Source organism: Podarcis filfolensis (assembly GCF_964270895.1).
Source record: "Podarcis filfolensis genome assembly, chromosome: 17".
NCBI classification, from domain to species: Eukaryota; Metazoa; Chordata; class Lepidosauria; order Squamata; family Lacertidae; genus Podarcis; species Podarcis filfolensis.
This window is the reverse complement of record NC_139621.1, coordinates 25,546,114-25,572,597: the sequence shown is the minus strand read 5'-3', so window position 1 is coordinate 25,572,597 and position 26,484 is coordinate 25,546,114. Positions and strand designations below refer to the sequence as shown.

Here is a 26,484-nt window from a genome sequence, read left to right as displayed (position 1 = left end):
TGATTAAAAATCCTTCCATATGTTAGTTTTAGATGCATGCAATTTATTCTGTTTGGAGCCTGCTTGTGTATCATCAGATTTGTTTTTAAAGTAAAGCTTTTATTTTGGGCTGGCAGCCTGAATATTATTCAGGGATGTGTTCTGGGTCAAAAAAATATAAATGTTTGGTTCATTTTTGGGGGTTCGGGTTCAGATTGTCTCTCTGACTCAATAGTGCATTCGGGCAAAAATAATAACTCATTGGACTCATTCCTTTAAAAAATGGTTACATGAGATACCATATGGGTATTGCATTCACTTTCCTTTGGTATTCTAGAAATTATTAGCTCATTATAGCTTGGACTTTGACAATTGCAGAACCCAAATCGGTCAGATCCAAGATGATTATTTTCTCTCTTTCAGGTTATGGAATTGCTTGTTCACCTGAACAAACGTATCAAAAGTCGCCCCAAAATCCAGCTGCCGGTGGAGACTTTGCTGGTCCAGTACCAGGATCCTTCCGCAGTGTCCTTTGTTACAGTAAGTGACTTCTTTCAAAAGTTGTCGGCTGATGAAATATGAGGGCTTATTATAGTTAGAAACTTCATCCAGTTGTCTTAACTATTCTGTCTTTTCAAAAACTCAAATAGTTAGGTCACTGAAAATGGATGGAGGAGACATGCATTGAATTAGTAACATCAGTAGATTCTCATGCATGACCTTTAACATTCAAAGGTCAGACTTGTTAGGAAGCCACTGGTCGGTCTTGCCCAGTCTTGTCTATTCTGACTACCTGTGGTTCTCTCAGGGATTCAGTTGGGAGTGTTTTCCAGCCCTACCTAGAGATGCCAGGGATTGAATTTGGGGCGTTCTGCATTCAGAGCACATGCTCCATCCCTGAGCTACAGCCTGTCCCGTTGACATAGAAGATATACAAACATCTAGTTAAGAGCTTGATAACCCAAACTTTTAAACATTAAATACTAAAGATAGATAAATAGATTCATAGACTTCCTGGATTTTTTGTCAGAATCTTGAGTGCTGATGATTGCCTGTATTCGTTTCTTTTGACTGCCTGCCCCGTTCCATTGCCAAAATTATTCTCAGATTTAAAAAAAACAAATTTCAGGGTGAGGCTGAAACTTTAGCAAGTCAGTGCAGTAGTTGATTGACGTTGGTTACACAGCCACCCAGATGTCTGTGTAAAAGCTCAAAGATGGTTTGGAGGGCTTTTTCTAGTTGATTGTGGCAGGACACAGAGGGGGATGCAATCTCTTAGGTTTTAATGGGCACTTTCCGTTAAGGGCTTTAGCAGTCAAAGCTACAACCTTGAATTTTGCCTGGAGTGTTGATGTAAAGTGCTCCTAGCAACCTATGTCTGTTAGGAAATGGGTTTCTGCAATCAGCCCCATTAAGAGCACATCACTCTTGCTCAAGGCGAATGAGATTATAGTACTTCTGATGAACTAGACTGGTTGACCAGCAAGTACAGCCGTACCTTGGTTCTCGAACGTCTTGGTACTCGTATGTTTTGGCTCCCGAATGCCAAAAACCCGGAAGTAAGTGTCCTGGTTTTCAAACGTTCTTTGGAACCCGAACATCCCGATGCAGCTTCCGCGGCTTCCAATTGAGTGCAGGAAGCTCCTGCAGCCAATTGGAAGCTGCGCCTTGGTTTTCGAAAGTTTTTGGAAGTCAAACGGAATTGCAGAATGGATTACGTCCAAGTACCAAGGTACAACTTTATGGGGATTGCGATTTGCCAATAAGAGGATTATTCTGTACAGATTTTTTAAACCTTTGTGGAGACATTGCATGTTGCTGTTGCTTTGAAGTGGTTCTATGTAGATTTATCTTGTACTTTTGCAGAATTTCACCATAATATACGTTAAGATGGGTTACCCTCGTTTGCCTGTGGAGAAGCAATGTGAGCTTGCTCCCACACTCCTTACTGCAATGGAAGGAAAACCTCAACCCCAACAAGACAGGTATGATATTCTAAGCATACAACTTCTTTTGTATTGTCTTAATTTTAATTGTCTCCCCCCCCCAAATATTTGATGTCCTTTAATGTGTCTGACTGCATTTTAGACTGCAATTACATGTTGAGAAAAATCTTGCGTTACAACCTTTAGGGGGCTCTTCCACTTCAAGATTAGATATTGGAGGAGAGGGTGTTGCATGGTTTGGTTGTTTCCCAATGTGGAAATATCTCTTGTGTGCAGAAAACTAATAGGAGGAAGGCTAAGGGTAGAAATCAGAATAGCACTATGGAGATCATTCCATCGTTTCTGCTTGTCTAATGGAAAGGTCTCCCCTCTTCTGTCCCCATATGCTGTTCGCCCAACCCCCACAGAACTGTTTTGTGGAGAACTTGAGGGGGCGGGGAAGACCTATTGAACTAGTGGGACTCAATATGCTGTCTCCCAATAGCACAACTTTGTTGTTCGATTCAGAGTTTAGTCTAGAATTATCTCCTTCTTTTTCTCAGACGGAATTTTTGTGGTTGTTGTTTTCAAGAGGCATACTCAACTTCTGCATAATAGGCACTTCTGGAAATGTGGACATTAGAACTGATATTGCTCCATTTGTTAAGTAACATTTCTACGTATATGGATTAATTATAATCTTGGTTATGATCTTTTGAGCTACAAATGGCCATTGGATTGAGTTAATTTCAGTGGAGTTTTGAAAATACAGTTCCATTGGGATTAGTTGTTCTGTAGAAAGAGAAGCATAATTTTTATGTGGACTATATTGCTTGAAGCTCCTGATTCTAGATTTAGAAAATGCACATAAACCAAACTAAGAATGTTTTTTTTTTTAATTTGCTTTCACTCTCAGTGTTCGTTGTGATAGGTATCAAGTGAAAACTAATAGATCATGAAGGCATGTTTCACAGTGGCAGTAAATATAATTGTTTTTCAGCCTAATGCACCTTCTAATACCAACCCTTTTTCACATGAAATACCCTGTTGAACCTCTGAAAGCAGCTTCTCCGTTTAATCTTGCCGAGAAACCAAAGACTGTGCAGCTGCTCTTGGATTTTATGTTAGATGTCCTCCTTATGCCTTATGGGTAAGTAATGTTGCAGTTCAGCCCTTGCTGTTTCTGTTCTCATACAAGTGTCTGGCCAGTATTGCCAAAAATCACAAAATGGGCTGGGGTTTGAAAACTCTCATATTTAAAATGCTTTCCTTCACAATGTATGGTTAAAGACTATATAGTAGTTGAAGAGACTATTGCATAACAAGTTTTCCAGTTTCTTGTTGATTAACTACTGTTCTCAACAATGAATGCTCTCTAAAACTTCACTTCTTTGAAATAAAACCGATGCTTGATAACTTTTAAGTTTATTTATAGCAATGATATTAATATTTTGGAAGAATTGTTGCATTTTTGTCAAAATTGCACTTGTTTCTGAGCTGTTTAATTACTTTGTAGTAGGGTTTTATGGTAACACTTGGTATACGTAAGTCTCTTTTCTTGTTTGCATTTTCATTCATTAGACAAAAAAGTAGGCTCTCAAGATGTGTTTAAGTGATACTTTCTTCCCAAAGGAACATGGAATAAGTTCCTTGGAGTTTGCTGGAGGACGGGTCTGCTGGCCTGTCCCTTGCTGTGCTGCAGTGCCACCACTGCGGGTGACCAAAGAGGGGATTGCAGTTTGGTGGTCATGTGACACAAATAGTTGTGTCTTCTGAAGTTGCCTACTCTGGCGAAGTTTTTCCATCTGAGCAACTGGCACAGCCTGTGCCCGTTCACTGGCTCACCAGCCCTGACCTGGGAATCTGAATTCCCTGAATAACGTTCTCACGTGTTTTCCTTCTTCCTCTAGATACGTGTTGAATGAATCCCAGAGTCGCCAAAGTGTCCCAGCTGGACAGGGCTCTTCTTCATCAAGTGGTTCCGGAGGTTCTGGGATCCCTCAGCCTCCTCCAGGAATGAGCTTTTACGCGGCCAAGCGGGTAATTGGGGACAGCCCATGGACGCCGGAACAGCTGGAACAGGTAAAGCAAATGCGTCGCAGTGCAAGGCTGTGTCCGAGATGGGTGCAGATATCGCCAAATGCATGCATGCAAACTTGGGAGCCTGATCCTTGATTGCATTCTCTTCCCCCGAACCTGGCTTCACATCTAACGGTAGGGGGAATTTGAAGCCATTTGAAGCCTGGCTCACTTGTGATCTCGTTACAAAGGTGACCATATAAAATACAAAAGGTTGTCTCCAATGTTATCTCTGCCTAGCACAGACCTATTAAAATGGATGAACACAACTAACTCTCAGGCCCATTAATTTCACTGGGCTTAGTTTGGTACAACCCAAAATATCGGACTGACAGAGAAACGATAGTGCACGCATGCGGGTGGCGCTGTGGTCTAAACCACCAAGCCTCTTGGGCTTGCCAATCAGAAGGTCTGCAGTTTGAATCCGTGCGATGGGATGAGCTCCCGTTGCTCTGTCCCAGCTCCTGCCAACCTAGCAGTTTGAAAGCATGCCAGTGCAAGTAGATAAATAGGTACAGCTGTGGCGGGAAGGTAAACGGTGTTTCTGTGCACTCTGGTTTCCGTCACAGTGTCCCGTTGTGCCAGAAGTGGTTTAGTCATGACCCAGAAAGCTGTCTGTGGACAAATGCCGGCTCCCTTGGCCTGAAAGCGAGATGAGCGCTGCACCCCATAGTCGCCTTTGACTGGATTTAACTGTCCAGGGGTCCTTTACCTTTTTTATTTTAAGCCTTCTTATGAGAGAGAATGTTCAGAAAGCCTTCCTGCTTATCTGGTAGCTGCAAATCTAGCCCAAACCACCTTGCCAGCGCTAATAATAGTACTTTAACGTCACTGGGGGTATTTTATGGTTTACCCCATTAACACTCTCATAGCATAGCCTATGATAAACTGACCATCCACCCTTACCTGGCTCTACCATCCTGCAATTAAACAATAAAAGAATCTCAGTCCTTGTTATTGCACTTTAAAGATCATGTTAGACTAACGGATTTCCCTCCTTTCCCCCTCTCTTTGCATTGCCGGGCAGTGTAAACTGGGCATTGTGAAGTTCATCGAAGCTGAGCAGGTGCCTGAACTTGAAGCTATCATACACCTGGTCATCGCCTCCAGTGACACAAGGCACAGTGTAGCCACTGCAGCAGACCTTGAACTCAAAAGCAAGCAAAGGTAACGGCTTGGAATTTTTCTTTTAAAAATAGGAGCTGAATCTTAAATATTAGGCCCCCCTCTTTTCGCCGATTGCAAAATTGTGCTTATTACCATGGCATTCATTGACAAATGGCATTTACTAAGTTTTTGATGCTGTTGTATTGTAGGACTCCCCCCCCTTTTTTTAAAGCTGGGTAGTTTAAAACTTTCTGAATAATATAAGGCTGGACAAATTACAGGCGTATGACTATTGAGAGTTTTTTCTATGTATTGTTACTTGTTAAACTTGTATCTATCATTTCCACTTAAGGTTGCTCAAGGCAGCGAACAGCAATAATAATTAAATTAAAATCAATTTAGTGTTGAAAACAAGGCCTTTAAGACATCACTAAAAAAAGAGCGAGTTTACATGTCAGCTTGTAAACCAAAGGCGTATCTAAAGAAAATGGCTTTGCCTACCCCACTAAGCCAGTTGTCAGCGCTCCTTTAGAACTCGTTTGACGTAGGAAAGGGAGCTCACAGCAATTTCAGACTCAGTAAGTGTGATATTTACGTCTGCTTCTGGAAGGAATGAAGGCAGGAGGAATGAAAAGTAAATGCTGTGCAATCATCATTAATCCTATGACCTTACCAAATATTTATCCTTTTTTAACATTCTTTAGTTTGATTGACTGGAACAATCCGGCCATCATCAACAGGATGTATAAAGTGTACCTTGGGGACATACCACTAAAAACCAAGGAGGTAAGACCTGCTTTCCTAGCTCCACGTTCCTTTTTTGATTCATGTGAACTAGACATTTCCATCTAGATACAAAAAGCAAGCCATTCAAGACATTGCTGTTCCATATTAAGACCTCTTTGAATGGAGGTTTTGCATGTGTGCAAAGAACCAGATGCAAATAAAGCGCTATGTAAGCCTCATCCGTTGCCGCAAGAAGAAAGTTAATCCTTAAAAAAAAAAAAGATAAGAATTTGTCACGTCCCCATGAGTATTAAGGAAAGGTCAGAACTCATGAGATCATTTTGCAGTTGAAACGGATTTGATACACAGTACACAAGAAATAGAAATTACGTCTTCACACAAGGCACAATTGATTTTATGTAATTCAGGGCCGCTCTTAATTTAAATGGCTTTGAAAGAGAATTTGACAAATTAATAAGTAGCGGCAGCTGTTGGCCATAAGAGAAGTGCCAAGTTCAGAGTGACTCTGGGGAAGGGCTGTTATTTTCACATACTTCTTGTGCTCTTCTCTGGGCCTAAGTCATGGCCGCTGGTGTGTTCACAAGATTAATAAGTAAATGAGTGGAACTTTTCACACCAGCCTCTAGTATGGAGATTTACAGTCGCTTAAAACTGTTGTGAATAGAAATTCATGGAAGCATTTTGCTGCCTTGCTAAGCATGCTTACTACAAATGAAGTCCTACAGTGGGAATAACTTTTGAGTAAACATGCTTAGGATCGCCTTGACGATCATTAGCTTTATGCCTTTCCTGAAGTCACCCTTAACCCCTTATTTGTTCATAACAGGGAGCTGTTCTGAAACCAGAATTGAAACGTGATCCAGTCAGCACACGGGTAAAATTAAAGATAGTCCCTCATCTTTTGCGCTCCAGGCAAGCTGCAGAAACGTTTCCTGCAAATATTCAGGTAATGTCTTCACCTCATAATTCTCAGCCTCTTTGAATCCAGGCCTTAACACTCTGGCTTTAACTGTCACCTTACATCATGGGCAGCGGCGGTTACCAGATCGTTTTGTTTTGTTTTTATTTTATTTATTAATACATTTATATTCCACCTTTCCTCCAAGACAGCATGCATGATTCTTCCCCTCCCTATTTCATCCACACAACGGCCACGTGAGAGAGGTTAGGCTGGGAGACATGGAGTGGCCTAAGGTTGCCACCCATCAAGCTTTGGGCCTGAGTGGGGATTTGAACCCTGGTCTCCCAGGTCCTAGTCCAGTCTTCAAAGAACTATACGACACTAGCTCAAGGAGTGTGATACTTGGACTAATGCTATATAATAAAGCTTTTTGGGTACTGGATCTGAGAGCACTTCTATGCTAAACAAGACTGGGTGCAGTGAAGTGTCGCATACAAGATACCTTTATTAAGAGCAATTTATGTTAGACACTGTTTTTCATGAACTACTACTGATTTTTTTTAAAAAAACCAGTAATAATATGATAGAATATGATCTTTAGTGAGACACAGAAAACTTTGAGAGGATTTTTTAAATGTCGCTCCATAAACATTCAGTTCCTAATTGTGCCTCCTTTCATAAATAGGACAGATAGGTTCAGAAAATAACTGGAAATAATATCGACTGTTTCTAATGAGCTATTTTGTTCTGTTAGGTGGTCTATGATGGACTTTTTGGTGCAAATACCAATGCAAAACTGAGAACCCTGTCTCTTCAATTTGTGCATCATATTTGTGTAATGTAAGTACTTTAATATTGGTCATGCCGCCATATGTGGAAACATATTAATGGGAAATGGAATATAGAGATAAGCCTGAAGATTTATGTTTCTGAGGGTTTTGTCCTCTTGAGCAACAATATGGCACTATGCCACCAGGAGAGATTTATTACTATTATTTTAATATTCTATTTTATTTCATACGCTGCGCTTTTAGTCCTGACAAATAAGAAAAATAAAAGAGTATATTAGTTGGATTAAAACTATGTTAAGGTGGAGAGTAAAGTTTAGTTGGATACAACCTGAAAACTAAAACATAGCAAAGCAATGTAGAATATTAAAATAACAAAAACACATGAAATTGGCAGAAGGATACCTAAAAACTGCCACATTAGTACAGTGTTATCACCTAAATGCTTCCTTGGAGAGTTAGGTTTTCATTGGATACCGAAAAGTGAGCAGTGACTGGGGCCAGTCAAGCTTTCATTTGGGAGGGCGTGGCACAAGATCTTGTTCTATATCAGGGATGTCCAACAGGTTGATCGCTATCTATGGGTCGATCCCTGGGAAGTTTTGGTAGATCACTTTCGATCGCGGGCTCCTCCATCTGGCCCCAGTCCCCTTGCCCCGCCCTCTAGAAGCTCAACAACTTTGACCTGAACCCCCCCCCAAAAAAAAGAACCGGGGAAGTTATTCCTAAAAAAACCTCAACAACTTTGACCTGAACCCCAAAAGAAGGGGTAGATCACTGCCCGTTTTTAATTGTGTGAGTAGATCGCAGTCTCTTGGAAGTTGGTCATCCCTGTTCTATATCAAGGAAAACCCGTGGCTATAAGGATGTTGTCAGGGGCAGGGGAGGAAGCCAGGGGGATACAGAGAGTCTCTGGCGCTCCTGAGGAGCAGCGTCCAGTGATGGAGAAAGCCACACCTCCAGTGGAGCAGAGTGGGAAGGGGGGAGCCAAGCAAGGGGAGGGCTCGAAGACGCTACTGAGAGCCCAAGTGCCTCACCTAGCCCTGCTGGCCAGGAGGCAGACATGTTGTTTCCGTCACCCAGCTTACGCATAGGGATGAAACGTAAGGAGGGAAGGCGGAGATTTGGGGTGTCTTAAGTTCTTATGTTGGGGGAGAAACCAGAAGGGGCTGCTCCCGGAATCTGCAAGTGACTAAGACAGACATGAACTTTGTGTTTCTGCACTGTATATAGTTTGCACCAATAAAACCTGTAAAAGACAGGTCGGAGTCCTGCCTAGTTACTCACGAGCAGCCACCACCAGCACCTGACAGATGTCTTATTTAGAAATACATCAAAACCTTTAATCTTCCATGTGTTGCATTTCAGATGCCCGGATGGTAAGATAAAGCCACTGGGCCCGATGCTCCTGAATGGATTGACAAAACTGATTAATGAGTATAAAGAGGTGAGTTCAAAGGATATTTCCGAAGAGGGACTTCAGTTGCGGAATCCGTCAACATGCCCGTCTTTTTCGTATCTGGGGAGTCACTTCATATTTGCTATAGCTAGAACCAAGAAAGAGAACGAGGGGGAGCCTGCAGTGCAACAATTCAGTGTGTTCTCCCTAATAAGAATGTTCCTGTTTGGGGTTCCAGCCATGCATTCTCTCAAAACAGAGCATTTGGTCCGCTTCCCCCTTAATTTTTTTTGCGCATTCATCTTTCTATGGCTATTGAGCCTACTCTGTCCTCATTGGGCTATTGATTTTCAATTGTTTCCTTCCATTTTGCCTCCATTTATTTTGGCTGCCACCACCTGGGTTTCCTAGTGAAAGTAGGTTTGGGGTTCTGTCCTGGATTTTACAAATGGACCGACAAGGGCACCTCTGTCTGCATTCCTGGATATGGTTTGGGTCACTCAAGTTTCACTAAAAAAATAACCATGCTTTACACTAATGTAAATAGCCCATGTTTGATACCTGCAGCCACAATTCCACAGGGTGTGTTCAGCTCTGGTGGCCTGACCCTCCTCCCTTGCAGCAGCACACGTGTGTAACACCAGCAAACCCAAGGGGTACTTAGAAGTCATTTCCTGTACAGGAGGTTTTGACAGCTGGGCAGAGCAGATGCAGAATCTCTAAGCCACCAATCTGTAGCCTGTGTTGCATGCCTGGGGGTGTTCAAGTACTCTGCCCAATCTTCTCATGCACAGTTAAGGAATAATAGGATAAAGCATCTGCCCTGTTTCATGGGTATGGTGTTCCCATCTTTGAGACTGCCAGAGATCCACATGTGAGTATAGTAGTAGTAGTAGTAGTAGTAGTAGTAGTAGTAGTAATAATAATAATAATAATAATAATAATAATAATAATAATAATGTATTTATAGCCTGCCCATCTGGCTGGGTTTCCCCAGCCACTCTGGGTGGCTCCCAACATCATCATCATCATCATCATCATCATCATCATACGATAATACATCAAACATTAAAAACTTCCCTAAACAGGGCTACCTTGGATCATTTGAATAGTGTTTCTTCTATCATATGCAAGTCCAAATTATACAAGCGATTCCTGGATTGCGCTGCCCAAACCTACGTGCTGTTTCAAGCTCTTGTCATGGTGCCTTATTGTATCTGCAATTTTCCACTTGCCAAGGCTCCTTTTTCCTTCTTGACAAATAAAATTAAAGGAACGAGAAGTAGTTTCACTGCCATATGTTGTGATTTTTCATCTCTGCGTGAAGAACACAGTCCCATCTGTTCCTTCACTCAGAAATGGCTTGCTGTAGATGATTATTGTATTTTTGGAACTTTTGTGTCTCTGAAACCTTTCTTGTTAGAGAAAAAGTGGGAAGGATGATGTAAAATGCAAGTGTAATAGTTGGGGATAAAGGGCAATGGAAACCTGATTGTGTATTGTTTCTCTCACTTTTATGCTGACTGGCCTTTTTTTTATAATTCAAGGACCCCAAATTGTTGTCAATGGCCTATTCAGCTGTTGGAAAACTTTCCAGGTAACAGAAATGCCCTGAAACATGTAAGATGTTGGTTGATTTTTGCAAAGCGATATGTTGCTCTGACAGCGGGCAAGCAAGTTAATTTACCACATCACATGACAATTCATAATGGTGTGTAAAATGTGGAATAGATAATGATCTTCTAACTGCAGCTGTTTAGTTAAATTGGTGTGGAGGGTGGTTATTGAATGCTTGGGATAATCTACTTTCTTAAACAAGGGCATTGCTGAAAATCTATCTGTTCTTGACATAGCTTAAAACTATGTCGGGTAGGTCGTCTTGGAGCAAAGCCTGTGATGGCATGCTTCCTAAGTTCTGTGTATAGAAATTAACCTTCAAAAGCCCTATCAAAATTTACCTCTAAAAAGGGGAAAGATTTGTACAATTTGAAGAGATGCCAATGGTGACTAATCAAAAACATCTCCAAAAAAGATACCTTTGACACACTCTGGTCTCCCCTTTTCCCTTTCATTGAAGAAGCACAGGATATTTTAATGCCACCGTTACCACAGAGGTGTCTGTGGAGGGAGTATACTGGTTGAAAAAGTATTGTAACTTTTGAATAAATATTTTTTGAATTAAAAATAATAATTCCTATTTCTATAACTTCTTGATTTTTTAAAATGATCTCTAGTGGTGATTAGATAAAATAAACTTTAACCAGTAGAGGCAGGCAGTTTAGATCTAGCCTGTGATTACTGATAAAAGTAATTGCCTGCCCTGCTTAACAGCTAGTGTTGCCTAGTGGCTAAGACACTTAGGTATGAACCAAGGCATTTTTGGTTGAAATCTTACCTCTGACATGCATTATGCCAGTAAGTGCCCTAGGGTGCAATTGCAAACACAATTACTAGGGAATAAGTTATACTGAACACAGTGGGACTTGCTTTTTCAGTACCTGTGCATAAGATGCACCTTGTCAGGCTCCCATTTTTGCTATACAGGGCAGTGATACTGGGCTACCTTACAGATCATTCGTAAGAATTTCTGCGATACCATCAGTATTAGAATGGCAAAGCAAGCTCTGTGAGTTTGTGGAAATGGCAAAATTGATGGCAATCATTAGAGGCCATTCAAATCAGAGAATAATTAAAGAGTGGGATGGAGTGAAGGAATACATGAAAAAATATGGTTCCGGAACTGGAATATCAATAGATAACGTGTAAAACGTGCAGGGGTAAACAAGGAAATAATAAAAGAATCAGTTGAATAATTATTAAACGACAACAACACAACAAGATGGAAGAAGTTAAAAAAAAATGAGATCACACATGGGTGAAGGGGAGTGGGGGGTATAGGGGAATTTATAAAAAATTCTAATATAATATTTCTAATTGTGTTGCTTTTATATATAGCAAAGGGAAGTCTATAGCAATTAGGTATATTTTAACCTAGTCAACTATGTAATAGGCTTATGTTGCAAAACGAATATGGATTTTGAATTTGATGTTTGTAATACTTTTTCGGTTTTGGAATAATAATAATAATAAAAAGAATTTCTGCGAATAATTGCATGTGGAGTGGTTTGAACCCTCTAAAGCAGTACACAAATACCAGGCAACATATCGCTGTTTTATAGAGATGTTAACTGCAAGGGTATATATTTCTCTTCAGTCTCAAAAACTGATCTTTTAAAATGCTGACGTTGTCTTTCAGCCGAATACCTCAGCTGTTCACCAAGGACCTGGCACTAGTCCAACAGTTTTTTGAGGCTCTTTCTAAGGTTAGTAATTCCTTTAATAACATGCATGCATGGACATAGGTTGTCTAGAAAATGCACCTTGTTTGTAAGGCTAGGTACCAAAGGATGTATCTCATTTCAGGAAGATCCCGACACCAGGCTTGCTATTCAAGAGGCATTGTCCATGATGGTTGGTGCCTACACAAATCTAGAAGGAGCCCCGCGTACTCTTATGGAGGCCCTTGTGGCCTCAAACCTAATTAAGGTATGTCAACAAAGGGGTAGAGATATAATATGATGCAATATGACTGAACCTCAAGACTTGAAAGTAGTGTGTTTAGAAATATCCAATGTTTCTGTTGTGAGAGATTATTCAAATCCAGTTCTGTAGCGGGTGAAGACTGCAGAGAGTAGTCACAAAGTTTGCCTGTTAATGATCCTGTTTACCTTTACTTTTAGCAGGACCTTAAAAATACTGATTCACTGTCGCTTCAGAATTGAACACAACGATAAGCAATTACAGTAGAAGTTTAGAATTTATTTTTTAAAAACCCATAGAACCTTCTTGAACAAGGTGAATTATTTAGATACAACTATGAGAAAATTCAGTATGGTTGTAGTTCTACAAGAGAGTTCATGTATTGCAAATACTGTAATTGGATACAAAATATTAACATCGGCATACGATCCAAAAGGTTGAACGTTATTGCAAGACCATATGGTATCTGTCTTTATGCTAGACACCTGATGTGGTACTGTGTTACACTTTTTAATACCAACACTTTTGGTGATATTTTGCTTTCTGGCCTCTATAAACATTTTACTGGACAAAAAGGGGAAAGGTGCTGAAGAAATGGCAGCTTGTAGCATTTTTTAACATCTGGAGTGCCTCTGCTCCACTGCTTTCCACCCCCCTAGTAGCTGCCTTTCTGCTTCATGTTGATTTCATATAAGCACCTGCATTTTTAAACAACTTGGATGTGATTTGTGTAGTCCTCCTAGAGGTGCAGCGATAAAATTGCTAGCACATGGTTTCAAATTAGATGGGGGGAACCTCATGTTGAGATTCCTGCATTGAAGTGGGTTGGACTCGATCACCCTCGGGATCTCTTCCAATTCTATGATTTCTACTTTTCAGCCTCAAGTCCAAGTACGTCAGGTGGCTGTAAAGTTTGCCAGCACGGTGTTCCCTTCAGATCACATTCCTTCAAGATACTTACTTCTTTTAGCTGCAGGAGACCCGTAAGTTTAATGTTACACTGCAGGTCAGATCTATAAGGAGAGATTTACTGCTATAATAAGTGGTACGCTTAACGGGCGTAATTGTCTTCTGTGGCTGGCATGCAGCAGGCATCCAGAAAACAATGGGTTAATTTTCCCCATCCTTCTAGGACGGCATGATCACATGGCAAAGGTTTGTATAAATTGGCCAGCTGATGTGCCTTCAACCAACTTCCTTCCCTGTCTCACCTTGGAACAGAGAAATTGCTTTATCTCTTCTGTCAGTTTTCTAGTTCCTGCATTTCAGCATTTTTCTATAATCTTATTCCTACTTACCCTCAACTACTAGTCTCTTATTGTTCCTACTTCCTTTTTTTTTTAAAAAAAGAAAGTCTGTTTCTTTCAAAGATTTAGTTAAAAGAGAATGGGGAGCCCCCCTTCAGGGTAAAAAGGCTACTGTAGTGGCACAAAAATTCTACATGTTTCCAGATCTCTTCGACGTTTCACTGGCTGATACTCTGATAGTGGCTGCTGTAATCCGTGCAGCGGTCTCTTAGGACTGATACACTCCTCCTTTAAAGATACGGTACCAGCCTACCATTTGGTCCTAGAACTTTTACCAAGAGCATCTCTGCTTAAAGGGGATTCTACTGGTCTCTTCTCCAGACTGCATGGACAGGGCAGCCCATGCTTTCTTTGGTGGGACAATTTCTCAGATTTGTGGCCTTCACTGAATAGGCTCTGCATTGCTCTCTCTATGTGTGTGTATGTGTGCACAAACTGGCTTTCCCCCCTTAATTTTTGAAAGACGGGAAGAGGTACATGGAGAGGCACAACGCGCGCTGAGAACGATTCCCGGCAAAAATGAAAAGGAGAGCGGTGGTAAACAGATGCCTTCCTTCCCAGAAATGGTCCAGTATATTCAAGAGAAGGTACAGAATTTCAGCTTAACTCCTGTTGACTAGTAAAGTCTGTACAAAATCTAGTCATAATAATGCAACTTACACAGCCCACACACAAAAAAGAGAGAATGGTGTGAAGACTGATGCTTAAGCTTAACAAGTCTGGCGCCATAAGCTGCCTCGATGGGTGAACACCTGGCAAGCCTTTCTGAAGAAAGGGTGATAAATAAACACCAGCCCAGTAAATATTAAGCAGAACCTTGAGAAATACCAATGAAAGACAGCTGTTTCTCTTTCTTAGTGCTTCCTGGACAAGGTACTTTGAGATAATTGTGTTTCTCTGCTACCTTTTGGATACCAGCTCTGTTCCGATACTAATAATAAAAAGAGCAATTTGCATTAGTCCTATGGGCCACACCTCATTTGTTAAGGTCTTCTGGGGAAGTCCTTCATTGGGTGTCTTCTCTGTATGTGATTAGGCTAGAATCCATTTTGTTACAAACTAGTCAAGTATGTGCTTCTGTTTTGCCTCCTTGCAAGGCTCAAATGTTGTTGGGCGATACATTTTAATTGCACAGGAATTAGGTTATGGTTGTTGAGTTGTTGAGCACAAGCTGCCTGGACATCTGTTAGATATTTTGTTCCCCCCCTGCTTTAGGCTTCTCACAGAATGAAAACACCTGCTAAATATATGACAGGGACTACAGTCATGCCTTTCAACCCAGCTGCTTTCGGAGAGGTATGTGTATCACTTTCGCAAAATTTTGTGTCCGTTCTGATAGCCCTAACCCTTCTCCCACATGAACCTGCCTGAAATTTAAGATTTGTGTTGATGTCCTCTGGCTTCTCACATTGGATTGTTAGGTGGGTGATAGTGTTCCTTTTGTGAAGCTCTGTTGCCCAACAGGTGAGGGAGGCACCAACTTTATCCTTCAGAAGGCAAGCTGTGTGGTTGTATAGAGTTCTGACATGAACATTGCCCTGCGCATGATGCAGCCTAAGCTAAACAAATTAAAGTCCTATTGATTCAGCTGAATGGTTCAGCTAATTTTAACACATTCCCATAGAAACAACGAGGACAACACTCTTCTGGAATCATACTTAGACTAACATTTGAGCTGCAGGCTGCTTAACCAATTTTGCAGGCGTTCGCGCCAAGGCACTATACAAAATGTTGTTTTTCACAGTTGCAGTTCTTGCAGAAATGCACATATTGACTTTGTTTATTTGTTTCTTTAAAAAAGAAAGAAAGAAATGCCCGAATTTGAGTGCTGGAATAGTGTAGTAACCAAGAGACTTAATTACAATTGGGAAGTCACCATTTGAATCTCCGCTCAAGCTTTGAACTCACTGAATGGCCTCATGCAAGCCGTGCTGCCAGCCTCAGACTCCATGTGCAACTCTGAGATAATTATACTGACCTACCTTACAAAGCTGAGGCAATATATTTGGGGTGCTTTGAACTTTCTGAAGCTCTATAGGAATGCTAGCTAGTATTACTAAATTGGGAATCTTGGTTCAAGGAATGAAGCCTTCTGACCGATAGTGATTGTTGTTCCCAATGCCAAGTGGCCTGTTTCCCTAACCTTTTATCTTGTTTTCTTCTGCTGCTTAGATCGTCCTGTACCTCCGAATGTGTCTCGCTCACAGTTCTGGTGTGGTGCCCACCTCTCAGAGCTTAGCCGAAATGCAGGATCATGCTCCAGCTATTGGCCGTTACATAAGAAACCTCCTCTCTGGACATGTCATAACATCCTCTTCCTCAAAGGGAGGTGAAAGCAACCCTGTGCAGATCTATATAAGCCTTCTTCAGCAACTGCTGTCTGGTGTTGGAGGTGAGAAACAGCGCTCCACGGAGGTTGAAAGAAAGGACTCCCCTTGCTATCTTTTCCTTTCTGATTTAATCTATTAAAGGTTTAAACGAAGACGAGTATAAAATGTCAGTATAGAATAAGAAGAAGGAACCCCCAACCTCCCTTTTAATCCAGTAATACAAGGTCCACATTTTGTAGTACAGTATTGCAGTATGAATGCAGGAAGGGGGAATAAAATTAGTAATATAAAACATATTCTCTAAACTGCGGTAATACATATGACAATGCTGTTCCAGATTGGGGCTTCAAGAGAAATCTAATTATACCAAATTTATATAGACAATACAACTGTATAATAATAATAATAATAATAATAATAATAATAATAATAATAGTATTTATACCCCGCCCATTTGACTGGGTTTCCCCAGCCATTCTGGGCAGCTCCCAACAGAATATTAAAAATCAAACATTAAAAACTTCCCTAAATAGGCCTGCCTTCAGATATTTTCTAGAAGTCGGATAGTTGTTTATTTCCTTGACATCTGATGGGAGGGTGTTCCACAGGGCAGGCACCACTACCAAGAAGGCCCTCTGCCTTGCTCCCTGTAACCTCACTTCTTGCAGTGAGGGAACCACCAGAAGGTCCTCGGAGCTGGACCTCAGGCCATTTTGTTTACGAAGTCTGAAACCCCCTGCCATCGGCCCCTTCCTATATAAATCCGTGTTGTTACCAAATTCATTAAAAAGTCTTAATGAACAAGCAGTGAAAAGCTGCTGTCAGTCACTAGGTCAGCAGTGAATAAATTTACTTCCTGAAAACATAAAAATTGTTTTGATCCACCAGGAGGACAATGCTCATGTGCTCTGGCATTCTGTTTCCATTGCCAGCCTGTGTTACTCATGAGCAGGGCATGAGAGCGGTGGGCTTTCCCAGTTGGCTGTCTCCACAGCTTGGTATTCAGAGGTATACCACCATTGTACATGGAGGTTCAATGTAGGTATCATGGCTAATACACATTAATATACCCATTCTCCATGATTCTGCTTCTTCCCCCCTGCCTACAAAAATGCATCTTATGTTTCTGGCCATCATCACATATTGTGGAATTCCGTAAGTTAATTCCCCTTCCTTGCTTTAAACTATCCAGGTCATGGTGTGTCTTAAAAGACTTCTGGATGTGTCACCTTAAGCTAGGTGTTAGGGCTGGGGAGAATATGGAGACGTCTGACTCCTAGAGAAGAACAAGGAGGAATGATTACTGTTTTTTATGAGTCATCTTGTGTACGATGCCTTTTTAAAAAAACAAAACAACTCTTTTCTAATCTTGCCTTTCCACCCACATAAGCAGAGTGTGACCCTTTTGTAATTCCACCGTTCGGCATGTCTTCCATTTCCTCCTAAATCCTGGGCTTTCCCCACTCCCATCTTACATCACTTCCTCTCATCACAGCGACACCGGAAGTGGCATCACTTCCAGTATCGCGGGATTTTGGCAGCTGTGCCGCTCACTCCTCCATCTTTCCTGCTTTCTGGTTCTGTTTGGGTGAGTCTTTGGTGGCGTGGCTTCCCAAACTGCCATGCGGTTTGGAGAGAGTTGCATTCAGATTTCTGTCTTCGTTTTAAGAGAGGAAAAGGAAATGCAATTTGTTTTGTTTTTTTCCTTTTCTCCACAATTCATGATTTTTTTAATGCATTACCAAATTACCATCTTTGGCGATAAGCATTTTCCAGTTTTCAGCTATTGCGCTGTTTTGGAATAAGCTGTTGTATCTCAAGGTGTATCTCAGATTGACACCTTGTGGCATCGCTTTCTGGTCTCCAGAGGCTGGCGATCCTGTCTAGTCTCTGGGTTGCATTTCACTCTCTTTGGCTTGGACTTGGGTGAGGTGCATGTCATGAATGGTCGCATTTGGCTTGGTTTCAGCTTCTTGCTTCACTTCAGCTGCCTGAAACATTTAGGAGCATCAGAAATGACTTGCCAGCAGTGCATGTGAAATTTCAGCCCATGGGTATTGCATTGCTCTTGGGCAGAATGACTCTTGTGTTCTTGTAGCATCCTGATGTTAGAAACACCTGTTGGCGCTATGCATGCGAGATGCTACACCTCATCTTTCTGCTAGTCATTATGTGGTACATTTGGCCAGCTTGAGTTCTCAATGCTTTTAGGGGACCAGCAACACAGTCCTAACCATATCTAAAGGTAAAAGTAAAGGTAAAAGTAAAGGAACAACTCTGGGTTTGTGGCACTCATCTCGCTTTACAGGCCGAGGGAGCCGGCATTTGTCTGCAGACAGTTTTTCTGGGTCATGTGGCCAGCATGACTAAGCCGCTTCTGGTGCAGCGGAACACCGAAACCAGAGCAGTGCACAGAAACGCCATTTACCTTCCCGCCGGAGCGGTACCTATTTATCTACTTGCACTTCTGGCGTGCTTTCGAACTGCTAGGTTGGCAGGAGCTGGGACTGAGCAACGGGAGCTCACCCCGTCGTGGGGAATTGAACTGCTGACCTTCTGATCGGCAAGCCCAAGAGGCTCAGTGGTTTAGACCATAGCGCCACCCGCGTCCCAGTGCCACCAATCCTCTTGACTTCATTGGGTCTTAAACCCAGATCAGTGGGGTTAGGATTGCAGCCTAATTGACTTTTAATTTACTATTCTAAGAATCCTAGATTTATTTATTTTTTAAGCAGTTCCTAACAAGTTTTCAAACGTGATGGCAATTTTCTTTGATAGGAGCTTCAGTGTTAAACGGTATTCTTACTTCTGCCAAATGTTTTGACATGCAAAGTATACCTGTAAAAGAAAATCAGCCTTGGTGTTGCTTTATATATTTGTTTGCAATGTTCTTGGCATGTTTACTTTGTAGGCAGCAAAGGAGAGAGCATACCAAAAGCTGCTGTGTATTTGTACTGACTTTAAATAATATGTCAACTTGCCACTTCTCTATTTTTGTTTTTATAATACTACGTAGGTTTGCCAGTGATGTACTGCCTGTTGGAGGTTGTTTCTGTCTATCCTGAAAAACTAGCTGCAAGATTTGTAGACAAAATGGATTGGATAAAGGTATGTTAAAATAGTACGAAAATTGTGCATTTTTTTTTCAGGAAATGATGCATTTTGCTCCAGTTAGACAGACTCTTTTGCATGACTCCCAAAAGATGGAATGTATGTTTTCCAAGCTTGGGGCCTGGATTTGTTGGCAATGGTTAACATGCAACCTGTGTCACACCCGTGCTAGCCCGGTATCTGTTTATGGCGAGGCATCTATGTAAATCACTTAGGGATTCATTTTAAAGGTCTGCCATTGGGAAATTGGTATGGCATTGCCCTTGAAAATATGATAATATTAATGTTCCAAACAAAGTAAGGATAAAATACAAAAGGGGATTGTGACAATTTCTCTTTAAAGTAGTCATTTAAAAATGACTTTCAAAGGCAAAATGGTACAGTGTCCAGTTCTAGAGCAATTAAAACAGGAATAGAATGGCTTCTCAGGGATTGGGTCTGTATTGATTACTTATATTGTCCAGGCTGTCTTTAGTCTCCTTGAACTTGGTATTTCGTCTACCTGAATTGCACACAGGTATGGTATTGGAACAGCTTTGTAGGTTTGGCCAAATTCCCTCAGAAGTAATGTTGGTGCACAGTTCTTCAATTCTGCTTTTTTTTGGGGGGGTGGGGGGGTGCTTTTGCAGTTACAACTCTGGAAAAAATGCCATTCAGAAGTAATAATAATAATTTATTTATTTATACCCCACCCATTTGGGTGGGTTTCCCAGCCACTCTGGGCAGCTTCCAACAAAATAGAAAAAATACAATAAAACATCAGATACTAAAAACTTCCCTAAACAAGGCTGCCTTCAGATGTCTTCTAAAAGTCAGATAGTAGTTTATTTCCTTGACATCTGATGGAAGAGCATTCCACAGGGCAGGCGCCTCTACCGAGAAGGCCCTCTGCCTGGTTCCCTGTAACTAGTCACTATGTGGTACATATTGTCCTAAGAAGTGTCCTAAATCAAACCTTTTAGGTCAATTGGATCATTGTTTTCATTGTTGAAATTCTAGTGAAATTTTTATATGTACTGTAACATGGTTAAATTGTATATGTATCTTTCATTCTCTTTTCAGAGCCTTATGAATACCAATAAGGAAGAGATGCGGGAGCTGGCTGCTCTGTTTTATTCAGTAGTATTGTCAACAGTGTCAGAAAATGAATTTAAAACATCAGTTCAGCACCTGATAAAAACAGCAAAAGACAATCATGTAAGCTTAGTCTTCCTTGTCTGTTATTCTGTGTTAACTTTTATTAATGACTGTGACAATTAGTAAAGGTACTGTAGCCCCCAGATGATTTTCTTTTAATCTAAAGAAGTTGAACTAATCAATATTTTGGAAAGCAGTGATTTGTCTATAATTAAAATAGGCAAACAAATTGGGGGGGGGGATCATTTTGTTATGCAAGTTATGATTTGAAAAAACAGAATGCATCATGTCACTAACTTGAATTTAATTTAATTGTATGCCAGATATTTAAAAATATCCTTACAATTCTGTGTTTGTAACAGATAATATTTATTAAAGGGTTTTAAGTGTTGTAGAATTAATGGAGGCTGCTGTTTTAGATGAGTTAGATAACCAATAGAAAGTCACATGACTGCTTTTATTTGTATGGAGAGCTTATGATGCTCTGGTATATATCCTTTAGTGATTTGCATCTGCTTTAGTAAGATTGTTGCTTTTTATCTGCAGAATCTGGAAATGCAACATGGATCCTTGTTGGCTCTGGGATTTACAGTTGGACGGTATTTGTCAAAGAGAAAAATGAGGATGGTGGAACTGCATGACTTGGAAGATCCAAATACCATTGTTGCCCCAGAACAAGACCAGTTGATAAAGTCAACGACAGAAACGATCGGTCAGTTTATGCCTTTTGTACTTTGCCTGTATTCTTGACTCATTTGGTTCCATTTCTCTAATCTACACTGTGCGGACAAACAGGGGGCTTTGCTACAAACCTCTCATTACACACTAGTAATCTTAAACGCACTACTTAGGAATGGGCACTATGTTTTGTTTGTTGCTTTGGCATCAATTCATACCATGAGATTATGTTTTGTGTTGCCTGGTTTGCACATTGCACTAAACCATACAGTGGTATGAACTTGCTGGAACTTCATCTTTCCCCAGTTATTCTGCTGCTGCCCTGAACTAAGCCATTAAAGGTAAAGGAACCCCTGACCATTAGGTCCAGTCATGGCTGACTCTGGGGTTGCGGCACTCATCTTGCTTTATTGGCTGAGGGATCCGGCGTACAGCTTCCAGGTCATGTGGCCATCATGACTAAGCTGCTTCTGGTGAACCAGAGCAGCGCATGGAAATGCCATTTACCTTCCCGCCGGAGCGGTAGCTATTTATCTACTTGCACTTTGACGTGCTTTTGAACTGCTAGGTTGGCAGGAGCAGGGACCGAGCAATGGGAGCTCACCCCGTCACGGGGATTCGAACCGCCGACCTTCTGATTGGCAAGTCCTAGGCTCTGTGGTTTAACCCACAGCGCCACCCGTGTCCCGAACTAAGCCATAGTTTGGCTTAATATGTCATCTGAATTTGGCTTGTCATTTAGCTTTGTCTAGGCTAACCATGAGCTTTATATGTCCCATGGTTCATGGCTCATGAGCTAAACCACAAGCCTGGGTTTGGACAGGACACAAAGCCAAACTATGGTTTAGCTCAGTAGAGCACAGCAGCAAAACTGAGGAAGAGCAAAGAGACTGTAGATCTTCTCTCCCAGAACCCACGTCCCTGTGCATTCATGCTAAGCTATGGTTTGGCTTAGCGTGAGGTGCAAACTAGAACCAAGGTTTCTCCAGTTGCAACCAAGATATCCACATAAAAAATTCCAGTTGGAAGAATTCTAGAAATGAGAAATGTATCATTATTTTTGTAGACGTGAGACTATGACGGTGCTCAATATTTGTGGCTACAATGGCGAACTAATTGGTGCTCCCCACTTTATGCAATTTCACTTACGCGTGTGGGGGCCCAGAATGTAACCCCCACGTAAGTGGGGGGAAGGCCTGTACTCTTAAAATATAAATGGAGTGGTCCCATGAATACAGAAATTAGCCTTCTGTGATCTGAGATACTAGATAAAAAAGCGACTCAAGCACTGTAGATGTAATATTCTTTTTACGCATACGCTGTTACTTCAGTTTTGGAGGTTCTGACTAAACATGAGGAAGAACTTTCTGATAGTAAGAGTTGTTTGACAGTGGAGCCGACTCCCTCGGAACATGTTGACTCTCATTTCATTGGAGGTTTTTAAGCAGAGGTTGGATGGCCATCGGTCGGAGATTCTTTAGCTGTGATTCCTGCATTGTAAGGGCTTGGATTAGATGACCCTTGTAGTTCCTTCCAGCTTTATAGTTCTGTGATTCCAGACCAGGCACCCCCAAACTCTGCCCTCCAGAAGTTTTGGGACTACAGTTCCCATCATCCCTGACCACCGGTCCTGTTAGCTAGGGATGATGGGAGTTGTAGTCCCAAAAACATCTGGAGGGCCGAGTTTGGGGGTGCCTGTACCAGGCAAATATTTTGACTTCGTTCTTGACGATACCTGTTGGAGAAGACTGGAAGTCTTACTGTCTTTTAGGCCTCCTTAAATTTTTGAATTATCGTCTTTTTAAAGGAGAAATTCAGTCGTCCTGTTTGTTTTTATTTTAGGTTCTTTTCTGGATAGTACCTCACCCCTCTTGGCAGTAGCTGCTTGTACAGCACTGGGGGAGATAGGCCGGAATGCGCCTCTGCCCATCCCAAATGAAGGGACTGGATTTACAAAGCTTCATCTTGTTGAAAGTTTGCTAGCCAGAATCCCCTCAGGCAAGGAAACTAATAAGGTAATGTTTTGCAACGGTTCATTGTTTCTTTATGCATGTGTGTTTATAGGTTTGCTCATGGGAGGCAGAAAAATAAAGCCCATCTTCTTATGGATAAAAGACTGACTTTTATAAAACTTATTGTCCAAATAAAAAAAAAAGGGGGGGGGGTTATGTTGTTATTTTTATTGAGAGCAAATCAGTTGAGCATGGATTTAGAATAATCTTTTGGGTAGGCAAATTGTACAGCTCATGGCAAACACATTTCTGTTGGCTGTTCATGCATCTTACAGTATTTGCACAGGACTCAATGTTTTGTGCAGAATTTGTGATCATTCAGCTAGCTTGATGTACTTCTGAGGTTAGGAGGTTTGTCTTCCCACCTATATGCATGGACAGGTGTTTTTATAAAATTCCTTTGATTTCTTTTAGATGAAGGAACGAGCTATACAAACGCTGGGTTACTTTCCAGTAGGGGATGGAAATTTCCCCCACCAGAAGCTACTCTTACAAGGACTGATGGATTCTGTAGAGGTAATGCTCTAATGTTATACATTAAATATGAAGGGTTAAGATTGGTATTTAGTCATTTGTGTCACACTTTCAAAGGGGTATGCTTTAGCATCTTAAATTTTATTCCTTTTTTTAGATAAGTTGGTGTAGCAGGCTTGCTTTCATATTTGTAGATTTTGAATAATAATAATACAACAAAATATTAAAAGCATGATAAAACATCAAACATTAAAAACTTCCCTAAACGTGGTTGCCTTCAGATGTCTTCTAAAAGTCAGATAGTTGTTTGTTTGCTTGATGTCTGATGGGAGTCGGCGACCATTTCACATGGTTCCCGGCCCCTGCAACTTATATAAGCGTGCTCCACCTTGTTCTGCCTCGCCCTTTGAGTGACATGTTTTGTGAAGTTTTCGGTCACTTAGAAGTTTTGTTAGAGTGTTAGCTCCCGAACACAGGAATGATTTGGCAGATCCTTCAGAGCAGTTCAGCAAAAAAGGCACGCCTCCCTTTGCTCTCTAGAATAGCCAGAACTTTCATGTTGCCAATGGAGAACTGAGCAAGTTGAAATGTAATTCCTGTTGTGTGTGTTTCTCAGGCCAAGCAAATTGAACTGCAGTTTACTGTTGGTGAAGCTATTACCAGTGCTGCAATAGGAACTAGCTCTGTAGCTGCCCGGGATGCGTGGATGGTAGCTGAAGAAGAATATACTCCTCCCGCTGGTAGGTTTGGGGATAAATGACCGCTTGTGTATGCAATCCTTTATCCCCCTTTTCATCAGTTCAATGTCAGACCAGTATCGGTGGAAACTAATCTCTTCTGTTCAGTTTCTCTCCTCTCCCCTTCACATGCTGGCTTCACACTCAAATGCTTAATAGCCACCTGGGATTAAGCCTGTCTCCAGCCCCTTAGCCTTGTACAGTGGTACCTCGGGTTAAGTACTTAATTCGTTCCGGAGGTCTGTTCTTAACCTGAAACTGTTCTTAACCTGAAGCACCACTTTAGCTAATGGGGCCTCCTGTTGCTGCCGCGCCGCCAGAGCACGATTTCTGTTCTTGTCCTGAAACAAAGTTCTTAACCTGAAGCACTATTTCTGGGTTAGCAGAGTATGTAACCTGAAGCGTATGTAACCCGAGGTACCACTGTAATAGGATGTACAGTGGAACCGCAGGTTGCGAATGTGATCCGTGTGGGAGGCACATTCGCAACCCGCAGCGTTTGCAACCTGCAGCGCCGTGTCTGTGCATGTGCGGGTTGCGATTCGGCACTTCTGCCGCAAAGCGTGATTTAGTGTTTCTGCGCATGCGTGAGCGCCGAAACCCGGAGGTAACCCAGTCCAGTACTTCCGGGTTTGGCGTGGTGCGCAACCCAAAAACGCATAACCTGAATCGTCTGTAACCTGAGGTACCACTGTAATATCTTCAGTTCATAATTGATAGGAGAAGAGCACCTGCAGTTAAACATACCTGGTTTTCCTAATTTGTGCCGAGCCTTTTTGTCTCTGCATTTTATTCTGAGTTTGGGCCTTTTGAATTCTCGCTTGATGCTGAATGTACCTCGGCGAGGCCTTAAGCCAAGAACATTGACCCACCAAAGCCATGATTTAGATCCCACTCTAACCGTATATAGGGTATGTTGCAGATTTTCCTAAGCACAAGCCTACAGGAGGTTACCTGAATGTGGACAAAAGTCCAGTAAGGGCCAAAATGCTTCTAATTTGAAAACATTAAGTGCTAGCCAATGGACCAGTTTGTTTTCCCCCAAATTCTTTTGTTTGGAATAAACTTCTCTCCCCTTCTCCGTTTGTTTAATTAAAATAGATGTGAAAGTTAACGACGTGGTTCCCTGGGTCTTGGATGTCATTTTGAATAAGCACATTGTCAGCCCCAATCCTCACATAAGACAAGCATCCTGCATCTGGCTTTTATCACTGGTGAAGAAGCTCAGCACCCACAAAGAAATTAAGGTATAAAGACAAAGCAAATTTCCCTTTTCTTTCTTCCTTCCTTCCTTCCTTCCTTCCTTCCTTCCTTCCTTCCTTCCTTCCTTCCTTCCTTCCTTCCTTCCTTCCTTCTTTCTTTCTTTCTTTCTTTCTTTCTTTCTTTCTTTCTTTCTCTGGTTTTGACAATCTTTTGTGCTCTCTTTTCTCATTGGCCTGGTTTGCCTGTCATGGTAACTCAAACCATGGTGCAGGGCAACTGCGCAGGCTCCATTGTGGCAGTCTTCCTGTGGCCACACTATGCTGAACTGGCTACACTATGCCGCACGTTGCATGGCTCAGTGTGATATTTGAACCCCGACTTTTGGTTTCGCTCTTCCGGACAAGCCATGAGCTGTAAACTGAAGGGCAAATCTTGATTGCTGCTCATGGTTAGTCTGGAGGGAACTAAACAGCAAGCTTGGGTTTGAACTTAGATCAGTGCAACAGCTGAATGACCAGGGAGAAGCAAAATGGCTGTGATTTTCTCAGTCAGAGATGGCCTGCTTAGGTGTTTTCGACTTAGTGTGACATGAGAACCAAGCCAGCTCCTTTTGCCTCTTTATGTATTATGGATTTCCGGCAAAAGATGATTAGAAGCAATAGCGCCTTTTGGTTTTCATGTAACTTTTTTCAAAGCTCATTAGACTGTATAAGGGCTCCTTGTTGGGGTCCCACATCTCACCACATTTGATAACTGATGCCATTGAGTCACAGAAGAATTGTGATTACAAAGTGAATGATTGATGTGTCTCTGAGATGCATTCACACTTCATGGGGTTGGTTTGACTTTGAGGAAATATTCTCTTTGACCCTGGTCAGATGTTTCTTTCATAGAAGGCAACACGTTAACATAGGGAGCAAGCCTTTGTTTCCTGTATCCTTTCCTGTCACTGGCAAACCAGGCCGTACTAAGTTCATACGCAGCCTTGAATTTCCTGCCCTGTGATCTAGTCCTTCCCCCCCTCCCCAAT

General features: G+C 41.7%; 1 protein-coding gene across 8 annotated transcripts in view; it reads left to right on the top strand.

Moving 5' to 3' along the window:
- The window catches only part of ECPAS (Ecm29 proteasome adaptor and scaffold), a 60,886-nt gene that overhangs the window by 7,244 nt on the left and 27,158 nt on the right, over positions 1-26,484 (top strand). For 3 of the 8 annotated variants that reach the window (XM_083592729.1, XM_083592727.1, XM_083592728.1), the window contains exons 3-26: positions 403-519; positions 1,846-1,964; positions 2,905-3,054; positions 3,815-3,986; positions 5,011-5,150; positions 5,795-5,876; positions 6,664-6,783; positions 7,493-7,578; positions 8,895-8,973; positions 10,473-10,522; positions 12,182-12,248; positions 12,349-12,471; positions 13,345-13,448; positions 14,236-14,359; positions 14,988-15,068; positions 15,945-16,164; positions 17,598-17,690; positions 19,119-19,210; positions 20,276-20,410; positions 20,897-21,062; positions 22,871-23,043; positions 23,455-23,556; positions 24,131-24,254; positions 25,353-25,498. In XM_083592729.1, coding sequence (XP_083448855.1) covers positions 403-519; positions 1,846-1,964; positions 2,905-3,054; positions 3,815-3,986; positions 5,011-5,150; positions 5,795-5,876; positions 6,664-6,783; positions 7,493-7,578; positions 8,895-8,973; positions 10,473-10,522; positions 12,182-12,248; positions 12,349-12,471; positions 13,345-13,448; positions 14,236-14,359; positions 14,988-15,068; positions 15,945-16,164; positions 17,598-17,690; positions 19,119-19,210; positions 20,276-20,410; positions 20,897-21,062; positions 22,871-23,043; positions 23,455-23,556; positions 24,131-24,254; positions 25,353-25,498 — 2,865 coding nt within the window. Of the gene's footprint in view, positions 1-402; positions 520-1,845; positions 2,071-2,135; positions 3,055-3,814; positions 3,987-5,010; positions 5,151-5,794; positions 5,877-6,663; positions 6,784-7,492; positions 7,579-8,894; positions 8,974-10,472; positions 10,523-12,181; positions 12,249-12,348; positions 12,472-13,344; positions 13,449-14,235; positions 14,360-14,987; positions 15,069-15,944; positions 16,165-17,597; positions 17,691-19,118; positions 19,211-20,275; positions 20,411-20,896; positions 21,063-22,870; positions 23,044-23,454; positions 23,557-24,130; positions 24,255-25,352; positions 25,499-26,484 lie in introns of all 8 variants that reach the window. The other 5 variants (XM_083592731.1, XM_083592730.1, XM_083592733.1 and 2 more) reach the window with 4 other exon arrangements.